Here is a 21,500-nt window from a genome sequence, read left to right on the forward strand (position 1 = left end):
AAGAACTACCCGAAATGACAGAAACCATTTTTGAGTAGAATGTGTTACTCCACTAACATGGAGGAGACTGGATTATGACCAATACTGTGGTCAATACTGCGGCCAACCACCAGGTGGTGTTCAAGGCATTTTGGCTTCACTTTTGGGGAGCTGTCATGTCTTCCATCTTTATATACAGTCACTGACGTCAACTGTAGTGCCTTTATTAGGCTACTACAGTGGCACCTAGTGGTAGAAAGTAGCAGTAATACAAAGAGTGAACTACACAAATTAAATCTCAGAGTTCTGATTCCTTAACTCCAAGAACACTGCTTGTTTTACAATGTCCCGTCAGTCTCTGATATCATACATTGATATAAGAGATGGTGTTTGTGTTTGAGAAATTTTCACACACACACACACACACACACACACACACACACACACACACACACCTTAAAAATGTACGTGTATTTGTTTCTACTCATCAAAAGAAAGACTGGGAGCATTTAAGAGCTTGAGGTTCAGACATGGTTTTTGCACTTTGTGTAATTTACCTGTGTTTACATTGGATGGCTCCTGCTCTGACTCTGCCCTGATGGAAGAACAATTCAATTAAGGGTAACAGAGTGCTGTGTAGAATGACTCACTTTTCTGTGAGGAGCTTTTTAATCATTAAGCCGGCAGGACAGAGGCTGAGGACCCTCGCAGACGAACAAACACACTGATCCATTAGTGAGGAGCATCATGGGAAAGAGCTTACGCAGTTACCCTGGACTGAAGAGGGTGGAGGCAGCATTTACTTGAACTTTATAAAGTTTCATGATCCTGGACAGAAGGGCAGGAAGGAGATCTTTGTCATTGTGTCTGCATCTGCTGGGATTTTATGGAAAAGACTCATAACATTTCACAGTCATTAAGCTTTAAAGATACATAATTGAATAATAAACTCTAATCTGTGATTGCGGTGATTGATTAAATTTATATATCTGACAACAAGTTGGTTAAACCACACCCATATCCATTTATTTGTTTTCACACACACAAGTTCAATTTTAGTTTCATGTCTATTTTGTCTCTTGCTTTTCATTTATCAATATAGCTGCACCCATGTCTCATTTGATCCAAGTGTCATATTGTATGTGCATTTAAAAATGTATCAATAAAGTAACTGGAATAATGTACCTCAGATTGTGTATCATATCTTCAGAGGAGGTAATAATGACAAATGTTGCAGCAGCAGGGATCCATATGGTGATAAATGCAAATACATGCAAATTGTATTTTGATGGCAAGACTAAATTTTGTGACTCCCAACAGAGCATCATTTAAAACCTGCAAATGGTTAAATGGTGCAATAAAACTTCAGAGGATGTTGATCATGGTGCAGTTTAGTTTCCAGCATCATCAGCTATAGTGAGGTTGATGGATGTGAGAATGACTGAGGGACAGCAGATTCTGACAGTGGTCTCATCAAAGCAGAGAATTAAAACTGAAACAGATTTGACACTGATGAAAGGTCATCTGATTAATTTAAAAAACTCACCTTATAAATAAAAATGAAATAAAGCATCAGATCTGTGAAGCCCTCTCCGGTTCGTTGCTTCTCAGCCACAGTTTTTTATTTTGCACTTTTGTCATCAACTTTTAAACTTTGAAATGATTTAATTCATACACTTATCATTGTCACTGACTCTGACACTACTACACAACTAACTTATTTTACAATTCTTTAGCTACGCCTGTATAATATACAAAATTATAAAATATAAAAGTGTTTTAAAGCCTGAACAAAAAATGATGAGTTCAGTTGCGACCACTAGATGCCAGTAAAGATTCACAAAACACAGTCAAGTAAAAAACTTGTTTTAATTGAGCCTGGCTATATTAAAAAAATGTTGATGATGAGACCTGGTAATGTGTTGTGAATCATAAAGTCTGGAAAGGATGGTGGTATATTGTCGAGCGTATCTATCAGGAACAGTGCAGATGTGTAAGTCACAATGTGGCTGCAGTACGTGTGAGATGAGTCACAATGGGATCCAGAGGAGATGAACTGTGAGTTCACGCTGCTGAGCTGTTTGAACACACGTCCCTGCCAAGAGAAAGTGGAGCTGTACGGACATAATGGAAATTAAAAATCTGGAGATAAGAGGTCATGATTTATTGCTAAAGAAAATGTCTCTCACTAAAGTTTGAGAAGAACCAAATTAAACTGCATGAAAATATCACTATAAATGGAAGCCAAAGATTTGTCTAGTTACATTAATAGCGTAAAATAGTGAATTATGTTTTATTATAGGCTACTTGGTCAAAATCCAGACAAAAGAGATGTCACAATGAATAGCAATGCTTTTCTCTTTGTAATCACATCTAATTATTCTTTTATGTTACACGTCCTGATTTAGTTTTGTATCTAAACCTGTCAGGAACCCCTCAGTATTTTCCATTCTCTGTATCTCTAGGTTTTTGTTTGATGTCACTAACCACCCCTCTCGTTTCAGAGCTCACTTCCTCCTCTCGTGTGCTTTACACTGCCATGATTTTTTATTAATTTGCACTTTGAGTACTTCCTCCACCACTGGACTTATTGCCCCTCTTTGTGTATTTAATCTTTTCCCTTGTGTCATTTCCCGGTGAAGAGCGTTCCTGTCATTTTTCTAGTATTATTCTTCCTAGTATTCATTACTCAGCTATTGTCTGCCTGATCCTCTTCTGTTATATTTGCCTGTAATATCGCCTACATGTGTATCGACCTGTTTGTTTTAGTGAATTTAGAAAATTTCGTGCATAGATGTGTGCCCTTCTGGCTCTGAGCACTTCAGTAACCGTATGCGCTCCTGACGTTTCGAAGTTCAATGAAAATCCCAATGTTGCCTGAAGCAACTGTTTAAAATCTCAACATCAGACTCAGTAGAAGCCAGTTCATCCTCTGAAGTCTTTAAATTCCAACCTGTCTACATGAAGGGCCAGTGCTCAGTGTGCAAACCACACAACACAGATCTGTTGAGGAGCAGCGAGCGCACTTAGCACGACGGCCCAGCAGTGCATGGGCTTCTCTGCGAGCACCTGAGAGCTTTACAGCATTAAGATTCCACCTGAGTGCAGGCTCCGGTGGTAAAAACCTGAATTAACGCAGGAACAGGCACTAGTCAGTGCCCTTCCCCGCAGGACGGCACATCTTGGATTCTGCAGCAGTGCTGCTCCCCTCACCCTGGAGATGTGGTTGGATAGTGCACTATAATCCCCTGCTGACAACCAGCCCCCCTCTGTATGCTGAAGAGGTGGAGACAGAGACCTGAGTGTCAGGACTGAAGAGGCTGTGAACATTAGTATTAATTTAACAGCGGCTGACGTGCTCTGTGGTCAGGAAAAAACGCCTTCGAGTGCTTGTTCTCATTTTAACATAACAGGACGAATCAGGCTGCCAGGGCCGTTCTGACCAAGGGCCATCTGCTCTGACCTACAGAGGTTCAAGGATCTTTCTGCTAAAATTTATAGCTGTGGGTTAAATATTCACATTGTTACAATTGTTTGAAATATTTTAAAGTCACCAATCTTTTGACCAGATTCAAGTGAGAAATTCAAGTTGATATTTTAACAAATATAAGCTCATTACTTCCAGAATGGGCTGCTGCTCGGATTTTAGAAACATACTGATGTCAAAATTGAAATTATATTATATTTTTTAATTTGATATCTTCATTTCATCTTTGACTTTATATTTATATATAAAGATTGATGACGTGACAGCTCAACAAAAGTAAAGCCCAATCAAGTTGATTGCCCCCTTGTGGCTAGCTGCAGTACAGGTGATAAAGCCCACCTCCTCCATGTTAGAGTACGGGAAATGGACCAAACTAAAAAGTCAACGTATACTGTACGTCAACAAATGTTTTCTCAAATATTGTTTCTGTCATTTTAGGTCGTTCTTATCACACTGATGTTCAAGTGCTCATTTTTCCAACACGTTCAACGTGATGATTGACAGCTGATACTGACTTACCATTGGTTGAGAGCATGTATAAGCGGGACCTCGATCACTGATCACTACTGTGCAAACTCTGGCTCCAAATCCAAGATGGCAGCGTTCATATCCAACAATTAGTTGATTATTCACATAGTTGATCAATAGACAATTTAAGAACAACAGTTTTGAGGGATTATATAATTATATGTATACAATGAACACTAACTGCTCCCTGCTGTGACGGTTGCTTTTCTCTGACTTATATCATTGCACTAAATATCTTGAGGAAGTGGACTGTTTATTTCTAATGATCAGTTGAAGCTTTAAACAAATCAATAGGTTGATCAGTTACGTCATGATGAGTTTGAGACATTGAAAAAAAAAAGACAAGATCTAGTTTTCTTTTATTGACAATGACAAAGTGGAAAACCTGTCAACCTCTAAGAGCCGCTAACACCTGGACTTATGTCAAAAAACTCAACTCCTTCTCCTTTTTATTGGTTTGTATTCTTTTAATTCTATTAGTATTTCCTTTATTCCTTAAATGTATAACATTATACCCCACACCTCGGTATAACTGGCTTACTGCAATAGACAGACTTGTTTTATCTTTGACATGTATGAAAAGAATGTATTATATATATGTATATACATATGTGCTGTTGTCTTCCTATTCATTTTGTCTTTTTGAAAATGTACAAACGTATAAATGAAACGATAAAAATTAAACGTAGTGACTCTAAAAATATCACAATTAGCTTTAAAAAACACAATTTGTTGTGTGTGGCTGTAGAATATAAATTCATTTAAATAAAAAATGAAATGTGTTGTCTCATCATGTGTCCGCTCTCTGACGGCTCGAGCGTTATTAAGGCAGCTCTACACAGAGTCAAAACACACACTTGAGCCGGCCTCCATGAAATCCATCCTATAATAGTTACACTTCTATACCATTGTTGAGCCTTTGTGCTGCTAATGCAATGATCCCATTCTGCCAAGCTGCTTACAGTACAGGCCTCCGTCTAACAGCCGCAGCCGCTCGCTCAGTCCTGTTGCTGCCACGTGCATTGACCAGACTGGGGGTTCTGCACACTGGAAACTGTCCACACTCATATCCCACACTTCTTAGGATCGTCTCCGGAGAGAGAATCAGGATCCAGCAGGAGCCGGAGCGCACGAGCTGTTCATGCTGGCGATGATGGCTGCGGGCTTCCAGTGCGGCTGGTAGAAGTGGATGTTGAGGGCCCGGGCCCAGTTAGCAAACACTGTCTTCTCCGTGATGAAGCGGTGGTGGCTTCCTCTCTGACTCTCGTGGGAAAGGTACATGGAGCACTCGTCGGGCCCCAGGGGCTCGTAGTAATGATACGGCACCGAGGGATGGGAGGAGGACCTGTACACGGGAGCAGAGAGGAGAGATGAGTACAGCATGAGGAGGCATGAAAGTCAAAAGTGTGTGGAGGGATGCGTGTGGAAGTAGCGTGGGGATAATTATGAGATGGGGTGGAGGAGGGGAGGAGAGGAAGTGAGTCACAGATGGAGATGAGAACAAAGAAAACCAGACAGATGAGAAGAATGTGGGATAAAAGATGTTTTCATTATACAACAGCTCATTGCTCTGATACTTTCAGTTACATGAAGCTCAGCGGAAGACACGAGAGTTACTTCCCTCAAACTGTCCTTTCTCGTCACATGAGAACCAAATTGCCAAATTGTTCTCTTATTTCCAGTGCACCTGAGTGTTGCATTGTAGGCATTTTAAAAGACTTAGCATTGTATTTTCAGCCCATTCAGTGAGACGTGTTCTTTTTATTCCAAAATGTCAAAATGATTGCGTTCCCTGGTGCTGCAATCACAGTCATTCAGCAGCCGGACTACACTGCAATAAAAGCCTCCTGAATTTGCCACTGCAGGGATTATAAATGTTACATTGTCATTACCAGTTGACGACATCATTAAAGATGCACTCGACCAGATTTCTATGTCAAAGCCACACTCGCATTGTCAGCACACGGTAAATCACCGAGAGTGAAGCTGCGGCAGAAGAGAGCGTCCCATCCTCTTCATGCACTAGTTGCCCCACTTGCTCAAACAGGAAGTGACAAACTATAAATGTAAGTCCTGGGGTAGGAGGCATTTCCACGGTGTCTGGGATGTATAATTCAATAGATGAAACAGCGTGATGCAGAGAGTGAGCGCTCAAAAGAGTCTGGATGTCTTCAAAATTTGCTGCAGACTTCCTTTTATAATACGACGTCACACGCGAAACACAAAACTAAGATAAAAATAAGACAACCCAAAATGAATCAGCAGAGGATTGGAGATAAATGATATAGTGCAGGTTTTATGGTTTTGTATTATTTATTTTAATTGATGTGCATTGTATTTTATGTGATAGGCTTCATCATATTTACTTAAATGTCTGAGTTATTACTGTAAATATTCACCTGAATGTAAGACAAATTTGAATATTTGTTTAAAATCCAATAAAATGACTCTCCCTGGTCAGTCAGGGGATTCTTTGGCTTCTGAGAATGTCCGTTCATTTTGTCTGCTTGTAAACAAATGCACACATGCACCACTCTGCATCGAGACTTGTATTTACATGAATTACGCCTCCCACCTATAAAGGGACCCTGATTGTTCTTTGTTCATTTGAATAAATGAACAATGCATGGTTTGCTGGAGCCACATATTCGTATTAGTATTATATTTGTCCTACTTGTGGTGAGATGCACTGAGTTTCTGAAGCTATTTCATCTGTGCACCATGTGTTTCTGTTGAGTCATGCTGTCACCTTTAATCCAGCTGGGCAATTGAAAACCTTGGATCAAACAATAATATGACTCTACCTGCAGAAATCGGGGGGCACCATGCCATACACGTTGATCCTGTCACACAGCTCCAGGGCTATGGCCATGGTGAACCAGCCAGTGCTCAGCCAGGAGTTGGAAATCTTCCTGGAAGACAAGAGAGCATCACCCTTTCTAGCAAACCCATAAAGATAGTGTGCAAATACACAGAGAGCATGTTGGCTCCTTCTATGAAACAGAATGATTGGATGAGACAAGCTGCAAAGCCTTGTTTTTACATTTTATCTGATCAGTCAGCTCCAGTTTTCAGAAATAGATATAGATGAAGGCAAAAAGAAAGACTTTCTTTGTTTCTACAAAAAAATGTTCCCACTCTGCTGACTTGAATGAGCTCGAGGGGGTTCTGCAATATCAGGGTTATAATCCATCTTGAGCTAATTAAACTGAAACAACTTTTACCACAGGCATGATCACGAGTAGACCAAAATAGTCATGCGACACATGCAGTTGGAAGACAATAAAATAGGTGTAATGTGTAATCCTGTATTGAGAGGATATACAACTTGTTCTAACTTTGAATAGAATGATAATTTTATGATTTCCATGTATTGTTGTGTTAATGCTGCAGTCAGAAGTGACAAAGAGAATAATATTACTGGCCTTGTGTACTCAGAATAAAGTGACAATTTTAGGAAATATGCCAAAAAAATGTATTTTGTAAATGTTCCCTACTTCGCTACTTTGATAGTAAAATGAAAAATGGGGTTTGTCAAATTAGAAAAGTAACCATAGCTCAATTGCTCAACTTGATTTCACACTTTTGGTCTTGGTCTCAGAATCTTTACACCCCAACTGTTTCAGTTTTTTTTTTATTAGTTCATATTCAGCCTACCATGTTTTTCCATCTCTTTCAGTAGACATTTTGTTTGTATCTGTAACAAACTAACAGTGCTGGACATTATTTTCTCTGAGGGCAGCTTGAACTTATTATTGCACATATAAGGGTTTTCACAAAGTATTGCGGTGTGTGACGATGTTTGCAGGCCCCTCTTTTGTGTTTGTGCTTTGTCTCAGTTATGTCCCTCCAATATAAACCTCTTAGAGACAAGACATTCAGTGGACATTCACCTGTCAATCCCTGTTTCCTTTTTAAATAGTTCATCAAACTTCAGCATCTTGCTCCGAGAAATAATGTAGATTTTTAGTTTGGGCAGTCGCTGGTTTATCAGCCTCAGGTTGTTGTAAACGTGACCTTTTCCATCCCGTCTCATGCAGCTGCTTGGTCCCCAGAAGATGAACACTGCGTCTTGGCTGGCATTGAGCAGCTCCTGTCTGCTCCGCAGCACCCTCTGCAGGCTGGAGTGTGCTACGACACGCAGGCTGGTGCGCTGGCCGACGTCCTGCTGGTAGCCTTCGCTTGGAGCATCGTTCATGCGGATGACGCATTCAGAGCGATCGATTTCTTCACCCCGTTTGTTCCCAGTCAGCTGACCCGAGCTGGTCACCAGAGCACAAGTACTGCAACGCATCTTCAGAGACTGTGGAGGTAAAGGGCACAGGTTGGAAATGAGAGAATACTGAAGGCAGACAATTTTTATCCACTGTAGTATTCTCAAGCATTTCGATTTTCACTACCCAACCAGTTATGTTTTTTTATATAGAACCTATTTAGATATTACACTCGGCATATGAAAGGCTATGCAAAGCTTTCTAAACAAGACTAGCCATGTATTCAGACAAAACACCAATTTTAGATGCAGCATCATTGCTTTTATAGTCACTGACACAAGTATATGCAAATTTGTGTGGGTTGGTGTGAATTGAAACGTCTGTGCGAGTGGAAATCGTTCCAGCTTGCGAGAAAATCGGAAATGAATCTGCTCCATGCACATGCAGATAGAGGAAAAAGAAAAGAAACTATACAGAACAGCGAACGTCAATAAGAGTTAAATCATTTCATCCATTTATTATCTCTACCACTTCTCCTTTGAGGGTTTGAGGGGCTGGTGGCCAATCCCAGTTGACATTGGGTGAGAGGCGGGCTACACTTTGTACAGGTGGCTCGTCAATCACAGGACCAACATACAGAAACAATTCAGAATCTCCAGTTAACCGGCCTGTTTTTGGACTGTGGGAGGAAGTCAGAGTATCCAGAGAAAACTCTACACAAACTCATTTGATCTTAATCACAGAAAATGTGTTGATCCATTTCACTTAAAACCACAAAGGTCAACCTCATGGCAATGCAAAATAAAAACCTCAGGGGAACACCAAAGTCAGGAGGAGTCATCCTCTGTACAGCAGATTCAATATTTGTTGACACATTTCACTCACAGTTAATCATCAGAACAATATCACTATATGTAGAGCCAAGCTAGTTGCTCTAATGAATCTGCAACTTCCTCCAGGTCAATTATTGCTCGCAAATTTTTGGCTTGGCCTTGAAATGTGGCCCTGGCCAAGTTTATTAAAGTCTATATATACAACAAACCATGCAGACAGGACAGCATTTCCCCCAAGCTTAACCTAAAGTCTCACTGATAATGCAGCCAAAAGTTTGGATTTCAAATCCAGTCTTTTCAGGCCTTCCTCCACCCAGAAAGTTATGTTTTCACCCATATCAATAACTTTGTTGGTTTGTTTGAAATCAAGATGGTGCAAGTTCCATGAAACTTGGTGATGATGTGGTATGGATTAAAGAAGAGCCCATAAGCTGCCTGCATGCCGTGCCCTTGGGCAAGATACTGAACCCTGGCAGCTCCTGGTGTGTCTGAACTCTTAACGGCTGCTGGCATGTGATATGTTGTTATGTCCAACCAGGTTCTCACAGTAGAAGAAGGTGAGCTCAGAATGAATGATCCAACAGCAAAAAAAAACCCAGAGAGTGTTCACATGAATTATTCCCAACCTTAATGGAGAGCTACATTGACATTCTGAACTGTGCTCCGAGCTTCACACTCCATCAGGTTCTGAGGTGATAGTGTGTATGTGTGTGTGTCTGTGAGTACGTGCATACATGTAGGTGATATTACCAGGGCCACAGGCTGTGCTGCTCCCACTGCTATTTATAATACTCCCCCACCGTCTCTCTGACCCCACGCTGAATGATTACCTATAGTGTGTGTGTGTGTGTGTGTGTGTGTGTGTGTGTGTGTGTGTGTGTGTGTGTGTGTGTGTGTGTGTGTGTGTGTGTGTGTGTGTGTGTGTGCAGAGCTCGATGTGTCTCTAGATATCACGATATGTAATACAATCACGTTTCTCTGGCAAGTGTGTGCAACTGTCTTAAAGTGTCTAGATCCAGAATCAGCTGTAATCCCTCTGTTACACACACACACACCACACACACACACACACACACACACACACACACACACACACACACACACACACACACACACACACACACACACACACACACACACACACAAACACACTCTGATGATGCACGGAGGAACAGGAATTTTCATTCCCGACACATTGCCCAAAAGACGCCATTTCCTGTAGGAGTGTGTCTCTGTGCTCACACCTCCTCCCTCAATAACAGGTAGGCTGGAGTGGATTACACACTGCACTGCACAAACACACCCTCCCTGACATCGGAAAAAATTCACACTCCCGTTTTCCTGTTTCTTCTTCTTCATGCAGTGGATTGAGAGCATTACCCCCCCCGGGCACTGTCCAAACAATTACTCCTGAGCAGGTTTTAATCATTTTAATAGTCAGGGAATGTGTTAAACTGGTAAAAGGCAATTGAAAGTTACATGGATGGTCTCATAGTTTAGAGTGCCTGTGAAACAATAAAAAGTGATGCTGATGCGCAGGTTTTCAGAATCAGATGGATAGATATATCATATGGCAATGAGTGGAGGATACAACCAACAGAAGGGTGAATGAATGATGAAATTAACAAGTGAGTAATCAAATTCATATTACAGGCAGCTCATGATCAGCCTTGGCAGAGGGGTCCTTGAGCACTTGCTGACACGCTCAGTCTGCAGATTATCATGCAGACAGAGGGTTGTCTACCTTGATCAATAATGCACAACCTCATAAGCAATACACTTTCCTGGATTAGAACGATCTAAAAAAAAAATAGATTCAACCTTAAAGAGCGACCTCTGATGAGATGCTGACTGGATTACTCAAAGCCATGGCTTTACTCTGAGAGGGGCAGCAGAAGAAAAAGGTAAGGAGTGTTGCTCTGGTTCCAGTCCCAGTCACTTACTGCCTACACACCGACACCAGCCTCATCAGTTTAATCCTGTTTATACTTTTCCCAGGGGAACCCACAATCACAATTGCTTTCAGAGCAAACCCCATCAGTCAGCCACTAATATTGCACCAGAGCATCCAGAGTGCATCTGCCTGCACCCCTTTCAGTTTAAGACGAGTGTAGAGTGCAGCCCTGAAAGGAAAACAACTTGCAGGATCAAACATTTTAGAGTTCAGAGAGGAGTCATGAGCTAAGAAACCGAAAAAATAAAAAAAACAGGCCTAGCAACCTTGGATTTGAAGGATAAGGTTTTAGTACATATTATGCAGTGCATGTCTGCAACAACCCTACATGGCAATTTCTGCAAACAAACTTACAAATAAAAATATTTTGAAATGACTTAAATTGAAAGCACATCAGGAGGGGATCTCTTAACGGCCAGTGTGAACAGGAGAAATGATTACAGTATGAAAACCTGTTTGTGTCGGCACCTGACTATTGTTATTGGTTTGAGTTTGTCTGTCACAGATGACAAAGAAAGAACAAATCAGATACAAAAGACACGAAACAGCTCCGACTTCAGGTCTGAACCGTCCCTAATGCTTCTTCAAAGCGTGTTCTGTGGACTCAAACACTTCACCCACGCCTCCATCAGCACAGTGGTGAGTAGATAATGAGTGAATTTTCATTATTGGGTGAACTATCCCTTGAATAAAGATTATCAGCTGTATTTTCTTGCAGGCAGAAATTTGTTTAGATGCTGATAATGATCATTGCGGTAACTGTACACTTTCTAAAGTGCGTGGAATTAGGTTAATGGCTCAGGCGAGAGCAGAGGTAGATCAAGCGGCGCCTGTTCTGCGGTGCCAGGGTTTAACGATCAGCGCTGCTTTCTTTTCTCTCAGGCCAGTTAATTACACTGCAACCCTCCTGACAGTTGACGTCTCATTAAGCTACTCCTGGTGACACACATTCAAGAAGCAGGTCTGAAGTTTCTCTGCTCTCAGTTTGAGAGAGCAGAAGCAGGCTAGTCGAGGGGGATGTGCTCCTCGTCTTCATCCAGTCATCCTCAGACAAAGAGGAGGGAGGACGAGGACACAGCCTTGTTAGCAGCACAGAGGGAGACATGTAAGTATTTGAAGATGGTTGAAGCGTCTCCACTTCTTCCAGAAATTAGGCCAAAATATCCCGGATTCAAACGCTGCCATCTTGTGTATTTGGACCCTGGAGTCTGCACAGTAGCAATTAGAGCCAAGGTATCGACGTTCTGCCGATACAAGTGCTCAACCAATCGTTAGTCAGTCTCAGATGTCAATTATTACCTTTCACCCTGTTTTCATAGCGTTAAACAACAAATCAAAACCAAACTTACTGGAAAAATGAACACTTAAACAAACATCAGTGCATGGGCGGATTTCCCAAGGTGGACAGCGTGGGTCTGGAACCCCCCCCTGAAGAGAGTTGTTGCCCTCAATATCATTGTAAACATAAGTAATGAGTGTCTACATAATATAAAATAGTAAAACAATATGCACTGAATGCATGTTCGCGACCTATAGATGCAAAATAAAGGATTCTTAAGCTTTGATGGATTGCATCCCTCTCTCCTTGCCTCACAGTGCTTTGGCTCACTGCTCTCAGACCCTTATTTTTCTTGTTAAGCATCTTGTTTTTTCTTACTACTAAAATATGGCATATTATTTGCTTTAGCAAGGTTAATGGGTGTTGCTTCTCTGCTGCTATATATACACAGTACATATATATGCAGTACATGCGGTGGAATGAAACATCCGCCCCTGCATCACTATCATCAAAATGACAGAAATCATCTTTGAGAAAAAAAATCTTGACGTGTACTTCGACTTTTTAGTTTTGTCCCATCCGCAAACCATGCCATCCATCTTTATATGCAGTCAATGGTTTGCGATTGAAAAAAAACTGATGTTCATAATTCTGTCTCTTGCTATTCACTCTGTTTCGCTAGATGTGCTTCCTTACTGTGAGCCGAATTAAACATTAGCATATTCTCATCCATTCAGTAATCTTGCACATAGATATTTTTTTGTCATTTCAAACGTCTCATATTACGAGCTGCTTTCTACACCGCCGCTTAAAATTCAAGAGAAGGGTCATCGTCGGTACAGGACTTTATTTGTGCATTACTGACGTCCTAATGATGCCTGTTGCTCTGAGGCCGATTGCTTAACAGGGTGTCAGAGAACAGAAAGGTATCGTCCATAATAAGTAGATACATCATAAACTGGTTCCCTGCACAGTCCACATCCATGCACTCGCACTGTCTTTGTGATTAGAGCGTATAGAAGGGCAATGTAGATTGATTCTGCTGACAGTTCTTCAAAGGTCAGCATCTCTTTGAAATCGGCGAAGCATCGGAGAAAGGAGAGAGGAATGTGGCGGCTGTGTTCAAACTCAAAACGTGTGGACGTGGATGCGTGTGTTTGAAGGCGCCTATTCAACTCTGCAGCTCCAATTACTGTAGCCTGTCAGAGAAGAGAAACACATACCAGAGGAGGACATCTCACGAAAACACGCAAACATTGCAGAAGGCAGGAAGAGAGCAAGAGAATAAATACAGAGACTCCAACTAGGCTCAAAATATCCGGAAATTTGAAGTCTGATCTCACATGAAAGATTTGTGGGTTTTTAATTCACTCCTCTCTGTTTCCTTTCCACCATTAAGCACCGGAAGGACTGAAGGAAACAAGCCAAATGTTTCAACTTTGAGCCACGTGAAGCAAGATATTCTCCCATTTGAGGGGCATACAATTTTAACGTGTCTGGCCATTTGCATGGGCTTGTCGGCATCAGTGTACCGGTGCTGTTTGAATGCGTGTGAGCTATAGCTGAAGCCACGACTCCCTCCAGCAACAGCAGACCTCAGATGACCCTGAAGGGAACAGACTGATCCACCCACTCCACTGCACCCTCCAGCAGGACTTCTTTGGTTAAATCATTCCCTGGCTCTGTCGGAGGGTGCAGCAGGAGCAGCAGCATCGTGACACTAAGCAGCATGAAAATGTCACAATGTGAATCCATCATGCATCAGCCGTCAACCAGGAGAAGGTGGACGGTCAGGACGGATTGTGAATAATAAATGTGCCAACGCTGCAGCCTCTCGTTTCTCTTAAGAGTTCCTGCGATAAGAAAAATCTATGAATGAATGTTTCCTTTTCATTGGGTTTGAAAGAGACCGGATGGAGGTTTTCGACATCTCAGAGGATCGCTGAACAAGTCCAGCAAGCCTCAGCCGGATCAAACCTCTCTCCAAAGCACTCACACTCTCATGTCACTGATCATCAAGCAGTGAGACCAACACTTTTCTCCAAATCCTCTCCTGCCCGGCGCCGCCTCAGCAACGCGACGTCCTTTCCACTCTGCTTTGCTTCACTGCATATATTTCTCACCGAGGGCAGAGAGGACGCAGCCTGAACGATCTGTCTAACCGAGCTGCATGCAACACCGGGTCTGACTGATGGGCCCCTGCGTTACAGTAACAATGACTGTTGTGGTGCTTATATGGCCAAGAGATTAAACTAGTGATGTCCCATGTTAGTCATTCTGGTAGAAATCCATTGCCTTTTAAATGCTTTCGTCGCTAAATATTTCATGGTGGACGCATTAATTATAAATCAAGAAATGGAGTAAACTACAAAGAGAATTTAGAGATGGTACTATACCACAGTATATTCAGCTCCAGTGAGATTACATGGTGTTATAGTACATTTACAGGGTACAGTATTGCTGAAAGTCCTTGAAGCTTATTTTTCATATATTTAGCATTTCAACAGAAGTTGCTGAACAATTTTCACAACCAAAATTGGAGAACTTTATTGTTATACCTAAAACAGTATGCTGTTTTAAAAGCATTATAATGAAATGTAAAAATAATACTTAAAATAATGACATGCCATTGGACTGGTTTATGCCAGGGCGGCATGGTGGTGAAGTGGGTAACACTGTCAACTCTCAGGCAGGAAGGTTCCCGGTCTGAATCCAGTTCCTGTGAGGAGTTTGCATGTTTTTCTGTGGGTACTTCGACCTCCTCCCACAGTCCCATGTGAATGTGAGTGTGTTGTTGTTTGTCTCTGTGTGTCAGCCCTCTGATACGCTGGCGACCACCCAGATTGTACCCTGCCTCTCGCCCAATGTCAGCTGGGATTGGCTCCAGCTCCCCAGATGTCCGCGACCCGCCCACCAGGATTCCTCTCGGTGGTTCCGATGGCCAGACTGACTATGCCACTGTTGGCCTCTCTGTGCCTCCTCCAAAATATTTAGTCACAAGGCACTTTTCACCCACCAGCATGGAGATTTCCTGGATTCCCACTCCCCCTCTATAGGCACCTGATGCACATAAAGCTGATCCCTCAGCCCAAACCCTGCCATATGCTTTTGTTGGGACACACAACCAAACTGAGGTTTAACCCTTTGCTTCTGTGGTTGTTGGTGAGTGATCTCTCTTTGTGCCAACCAGTGCTACTTTCCTGCATCTCACATTTCTTGGACAGATGAAAAACTGACAACCAAACATACTGACGAAGCCCTTGATTAATATCATAAACTGACACACAAATCTTCTGCTTCCTTTTCGCCTCATTTCTGTGGCATTCATGCAAGTTTGGACCTGTGCACCGAGATAGCGATGCAAAATTGGAGAAATCGCATAAGGAGTCAGATCTGTCCCTCTGTGCTGATGCTTATTTACCTTATGATCCATGACACCCGCGTACCCCTCGAGTGTAGATGTCGTGAGTCTCTGCAGTCTCTCCGGCTTTTTTGTGGCCGAACTCGCAGCATCTAACCGGCGGGAAGTTGATGATGATGCGGATGACGAAGATGATCTGTCACCGGAGCCGCTGTTGTACACCAACATAATGCTGGTAACCATGGTGACGATGATGATGCCACTAACCCCTTGGTACTGAGGAGACACATGAAACACATCTAGTCAGAGTAACTGATTTAGAAAATGTCACTACATTTATGTCCCAAACTGGCCATAAGCAGCATTGTTCGGACTTTGCTTTCAAAGCAGGAGCAACAATATAACAGCTTCACATGCAAGGCAGCAAATGAAATGTCAGCTGAGCCACTATCATGCTCTGGCAACAAGGAAACATGATTTAATGAACGGTGCAAAAAATTTGGCTTCTGAATTCATGTTTCATAATTAAAAAAACAACTTGTTGTCTTATGGGAATATTTTAAATACAAACGCTACTGTTAACAATGATAATCAAGCACCATAAAGTGTCATTAGTTCACACTGTACTATACAATGACAGAATAAACATTAAATGTCCCCACAACGGAACATAACAGTGATATTTCCAGAAGCTCTCATTCATAATTACCACTCTTATCTTCATCTTCATTTCCCCTCGTGTCCTCTCGCAGGTCGAGCCTTCATCCTACAGCTTTCTCTCTCTTCAGCATGCAACACTTGAGCGGCAGCCTCAGCTGGATCAGCGCGCAGAGACAGAAACCAACGCTCCCCTCTACTCTTCACACATGCTCTGCCTCTACAGGGAGAGACGCCCTCCCTCAGCCTCAGTTTCCTCATGGTCCTAAACATGCAACTCTAACCAGCTCACATTCTCATTGTCAGGGTTTCCTGTGAGTTCATGTTATGGTAATTACATGGTAATCAAGCACAAGTGATTATCCTACAGTACTGTGCAATACTCCAGCATGTGGTCAATTGTGTGTTTTTTAGGAATAAAACGTGTATGATTTCATGCAAAAAGGTTTTCTCACCACGCATCACAGACCAGGAGTGTAAAATTCTTTGAAAATATGCCTTTATTTTAATTATAGAAATGTCTTCCTTTGAATGATTTTAGCATATTGTATGCAAATTAATGCAAATTTGTCAAATAAAAATAAATAAAAATGATGACTATTGTGATATCCAAGGGCTTGTTGTGAAAGAATTTCATACACCTCACATCACATGGGCTGTCGCTGTGATTCATGGTGAGAAAAACCTTTTTGGTTTGGTTTGAATCTTACCAAAAGGACCGGGTTTAATTTGTGACTATATGAAATTACACATCTGATTGGACATACATGTGGGGTTCCTCAAGGCTCCGTTCTGGGGCCTCCTCTGTTCAAAATAGACATGCGCCGCACTTACTCAGATGATGAAAACTACAAAGCGTGTTACCACAGTTAGGCAGAAGACACATACACACAACCATACCACCAGGAGACTATTATCCCAGGTGTTGAGCAGGTGCACATCAACAATTGGATGCGTTAGAATTTTCTTCAGTTATACAAAGATAAAACTAAAGGAGGCTTTTTACCATTTAGCCTATTGTACAAAACAATGCAAGGTCATACTTTACATCATTCTCATGCCTGTATATGGAATATTTGATGAATAAGAAATGAACTGCACTTTCTGTTATTAAGACTTTTCCTTACATGAGTTAATTACTTCAGGGGTGAAAGGGGGCTCTCCTCTTTGTGGCAGTGACTCACTGGATGATTCTTTTTTTATATGTCGACATAAATTAGTTATTTTCAGTCAGTGATGGCCTTTTATAGGTCAGATGCAGTCTTGTGCTGCACAGAGTAAAATGATGTTACAATTTAGAGTGTTTCATAAATTCTGCCTAAGATACCGTGAAAACCTTTTATGCTGTCACATTACCTTTTCTGTTTGGTACTGCTTAAAGTTACATACTCTTCAGAGCAAACTGACAATTCATCCTGTTTTTTTCTGCCATCAAAGTATTGGGACATCCCATTTGAGGACAGGACACATTTCTTTTCATTGTCACTGCAACCCGAGCAGCTAAAGCTCCTCATGGGAGACAGATTTACTGGAAGCTGTCAAGAGGTATACTGGGAAACGGGGAACAGGTCTTTTTATAGACGCCCTCTGCTCTGCCGTCACCGAGTTCATTTTTGAACGTCACTTTCATGTCCTCATTAGCCGAGCAGGTCCAATTCACAAACTGAAATATATCTGTTGGCTTTGTTGGAACTGATAAGTAATTTATCTCAATTTAAAACAACTGAGATTATGGCAGTCAGACCAGATGCTGAAAGAGAAATCGGGTTAGCCTACATAAAAGCTTCAGTGGGAACAGCATGTCTTCCTTTTTCATGTTTCTGGCCCAGATTTATTCACGTTCCAACAAATACCTCGTTACACTAATTAGCTTTCAATCTGAAAGCCAGATACTGTGTATAGAATACGTGATGCAAGATTTAAAAAACAACAAAATGTAATGAAATGTGATGCAATATGACATTACGCCATGTGTAATAAGACAAGATTGCACAAAATAGTCACCAAGGAGTGATGAATAATGCTGAATCAGATTTATCATTTATATGTCAAAGCAAAGCATGAAATAAGAAATCATTTTCACACACAAAATGATGGGGATTTTTTATCCGAATCATGGATTAATCATAATGGAAACGGACACAGCTCATAGACAATATGCAGCCTGTGTTTGGTTATGAAGGGTCACAGGTCACTGGCTGAACAGTTTAAAATAAAATAACCCATCAGAAGTTCATGCAATGTCAACATGAAAGATTTAACTAAAGAATGAAGATTTTATTTCTGCACTATTTAGCTGAATCAATACTAATGTAATATAAGAGAATGTGAGACAGTGTAATAAACCAACACATCCAAACACATAGCAAAATTTCAATTCACTGCTAGACCAAAATGACTATTATAAAAGACAGGCTTATAACTTGATACGTGTGTAAGTGTTTTTAATTTAACCTTCTGAGGACAACAGCTCTGAAAGAAACAAATGGATCCTACTTATTTGTTGGTTAGACAGCAATCAATACGATTTGTAATTCAATCCTATATTTATGCCTGTGTGAGGCGGATAACATTATTATAAAATCATCTTTTCAGTTCATCTGTATATTGTTAAAGTAAAAGTGAAGTTGCAGCATCCTGAGTTGTAGTGTTGTAGGCTATCTGGAATAATAATGTTTTGATTAGTGTTAATGTCATCTGTAAATATGATACAACAAATCCTTGCAGGTTCTTTTCTGTTTTCCTTGACGCCATATGTTCAAATCATTGGTAGAATCACCTTAATCATCAAATTAACTGTATCACTGAGGGGCAGAGCCTCATAATGCAGCTCATCAGTGTGAATTCAGAGCATGTGCGTTTTGATTAGAGCCGTCCCTGAGGTCTCAAATGCATCAAAAAACACATCTCTGGGGAACACACACACAAACACACCCACACCGCCAGGAGCGAGGCTGTGAATGTGGAACAGAACCTTTTTTTTAATTAACTCCAACCTTGTATCCAGGGAGGTGCCAGACGGCTGTGTGATGGCCTGTGCTGAACCAAACACAATACAAGTGTGAAATTATCTGTTCCATTTGCATCTGTTCGCGGCGCCTCAAGCAGTTTTGTTTTTCCTTATTATATGGTCCCTAACCTGAAGAGTCTATACCTCTTGGTGAAAAAAAAGTCTAAGTCCCAACTTCCTGTTAATGTTTTTTCATCAGTTTAACAGCAAAAGATACAAAATATTTTTTTTGGCATGGCAGAAATCTAAAAAAGAAAAGCAATTACACGACTGTCTGACTCACACTTAGAATATAAAAGTGTTTCAAGGGGCTTATGAGCTTATCAGCCATTTATGGCAAATAACACCAAACAGATTTTAGAGAATCTTAATTTGAGCAAGAGACAGCATTGACAATATAACTATGTATGTGTATATATATTTACATATATAGTTATATATAAAGTGTTATTGTATTCTTAAATTTGCATTACCAAAGGAACATTAACAAAGGACAATTTCTTGCTATTAAGGTCATATTATTGCGCTGTGCTGCAACGTCTTCCTATTGGGTCATATTTGTAAAGATAATATGAATTTAAAGTTCTAGTACAGAGAACAAGTGTAGTGAGGAGGTTGAAATGGTATTGTGTTCTCCAGGCCAGATATCACTGCTTACTTGGTCACAGGTTGAAGAAAACAGAGCATCTGAAGGCAGCTGAAGTCGTTATGTCCTGCATCTTCAGCCCCAAGACATAACACATCTTCATTCCTTTTGCAAATCCTCTCCACTAACAGAAAGATCATTGACTCATCGAGTGACATTCCCACCAGTCACTGATGCAATTTCCTGTTGCCCAATGTGCAGAATTACTGTGTTTATCCAATTGATTAGAAAAAAATAAGAACACCCGGTGGAGTCTGTGTCTCTGTTACACATTAATGCAGCGATGTCCACTGCTACACAATGATGTTGAACTACTTTTGAATGGTGAGACTTGGGGTCAGCAGGGTTGATTGTAACTGCAGCAAGAGTGGTCAAGGGTGATTGTATGAGAATCATCTTCTGTTTCTTATTAAAGAAAATTATATAATTGAACTGCCACAGAGAGAGAAATTGACTTTTGTTTCACAACGTGGAAAAAGGCTGCAAAACCAAACCTACACAAAATGGGCCTGCATCTGTTGTGTACCCTCTCGATTATGTAATTAGTAAGCTGTTGACTTCCATCATTTATTGCTGAATGACAAGCAGATGGGCTGGCATCACACTTCTTTGTTTTAAGCACTTTTCGTCCAAATTAGGTTGATAACCACAGTGCTAGCGTCATCATGATAGATTGTTCCACATTTACCGTACTTTACTCGTGTAGCAGTCAGAAGAGTTCATACTTCCATCAAGGCTCAATTGTCCCTTAAATTCAATCAAGCTGCACCAAATTGTACACACTCAGAGATATCAGTATCAAAATCCATTAATACAAAAAATAATATTAATAAAACAATGAAAATGTTGAAAAACGCTATATCTCACAATGTTATTGATAAGGAAGAAAATGTCTGGATCCACCCCCGATCAGGATCTGCACCAAAATGTATTGGCTTCGTCCCTGACCCACCACGCATCCTTCCAAGTTCTGTGGTAATCCGTCCAGTAGTTTATGCATAGTACTACACAAAAACAAACACAGATGACAACATAACCGCCTTGGCAGAGATAATAACGTGATTCTCTGCTCCTGGCGTGCTACTGGCCGTGAGCTGCCACATCAACATATGTTATGTCCCAGTGAAGTCAGTCCCCTGTTAATGACCGGCCTTTGGCAACCTGAGCTCTCATTGCTTTCATCTAGATTACTAGACATTAGTTTTTAGATGTCAGTGTTTAATGTAAATTAAATGTCCCATTTGTAATCCAATTGTGCATCAAAGACATAAGGTATTCACTTTTTAGATATTCTGTCATTAAAAAGGGATAAGGTTTGGCAATGTGTGCACTTACTATTCAGGAAACATCCATGTTGAATCCCTGTAACTGCTGCTGTCACAGATAAAACAGGCTTCTTATTTCTCTGCTGCCACTTCCCGTCACTATAATTGACCCTCAAAATCCTCAAAAATCGCACAATGGGTCCAAAGCTCAATTTAGTGTTGCGAGTAATTTGCTCCCTCAGACTCAACACTTTGCAAATGGAAAAAGATTCGATTTTTTTCCTCAC

The 21,500-nt window shown here is 41.1% G+C and overlaps 1 protein-coding gene across 1 annotated transcript; it reads right to left on the reverse strand.

The window, feature by feature from the left end:
- Positions 1-4,336: 4,336 nt before the first annotated feature.
- st6galnac5b (ST6 (alpha-N-acetyl-neuraminyl-2,3-beta-galactosyl-1,3)-N-acetylgalactosaminide alpha-2,6-sialyltransferase 5b) lies at positions 4,337-16,757 on the reverse strand. The gene is made up of 5 exons (XM_047342786.1): positions 16,345-16,757; positions 15,696-15,911; positions 7,888-8,297; positions 6,799-6,906; positions 4,337-5,339 (listed from the first exon to the last, which is right to left on the reverse strand). Exons 1-5 carry the CDS (start codon positions 16,363-16,365, stop codon positions 5,099-5,101), a joined length of 996 nt encoding a protein of 331 aa, XP_047198742.1. The 5' UTR covers positions 16,366-16,757; the 3' UTR covers positions 4,337-5,098.
- Positions 16,758-21,500: the final 4,743 nt, after the last annotated feature.

The sequence above is a fragment of the Hippoglossus stenolepis genome, chromosome 14 (genome assembly GCF_022539355.2).
Source record: "Hippoglossus stenolepis isolate QCI-W04-F060 chromosome 14, HSTE1.2, whole genome shotgun sequence".
Taxonomy (NCBI): Eukaryota; Metazoa; Chordata; class Actinopteri; order Pleuronectiformes; family Pleuronectidae; genus Hippoglossus; species Hippoglossus stenolepis.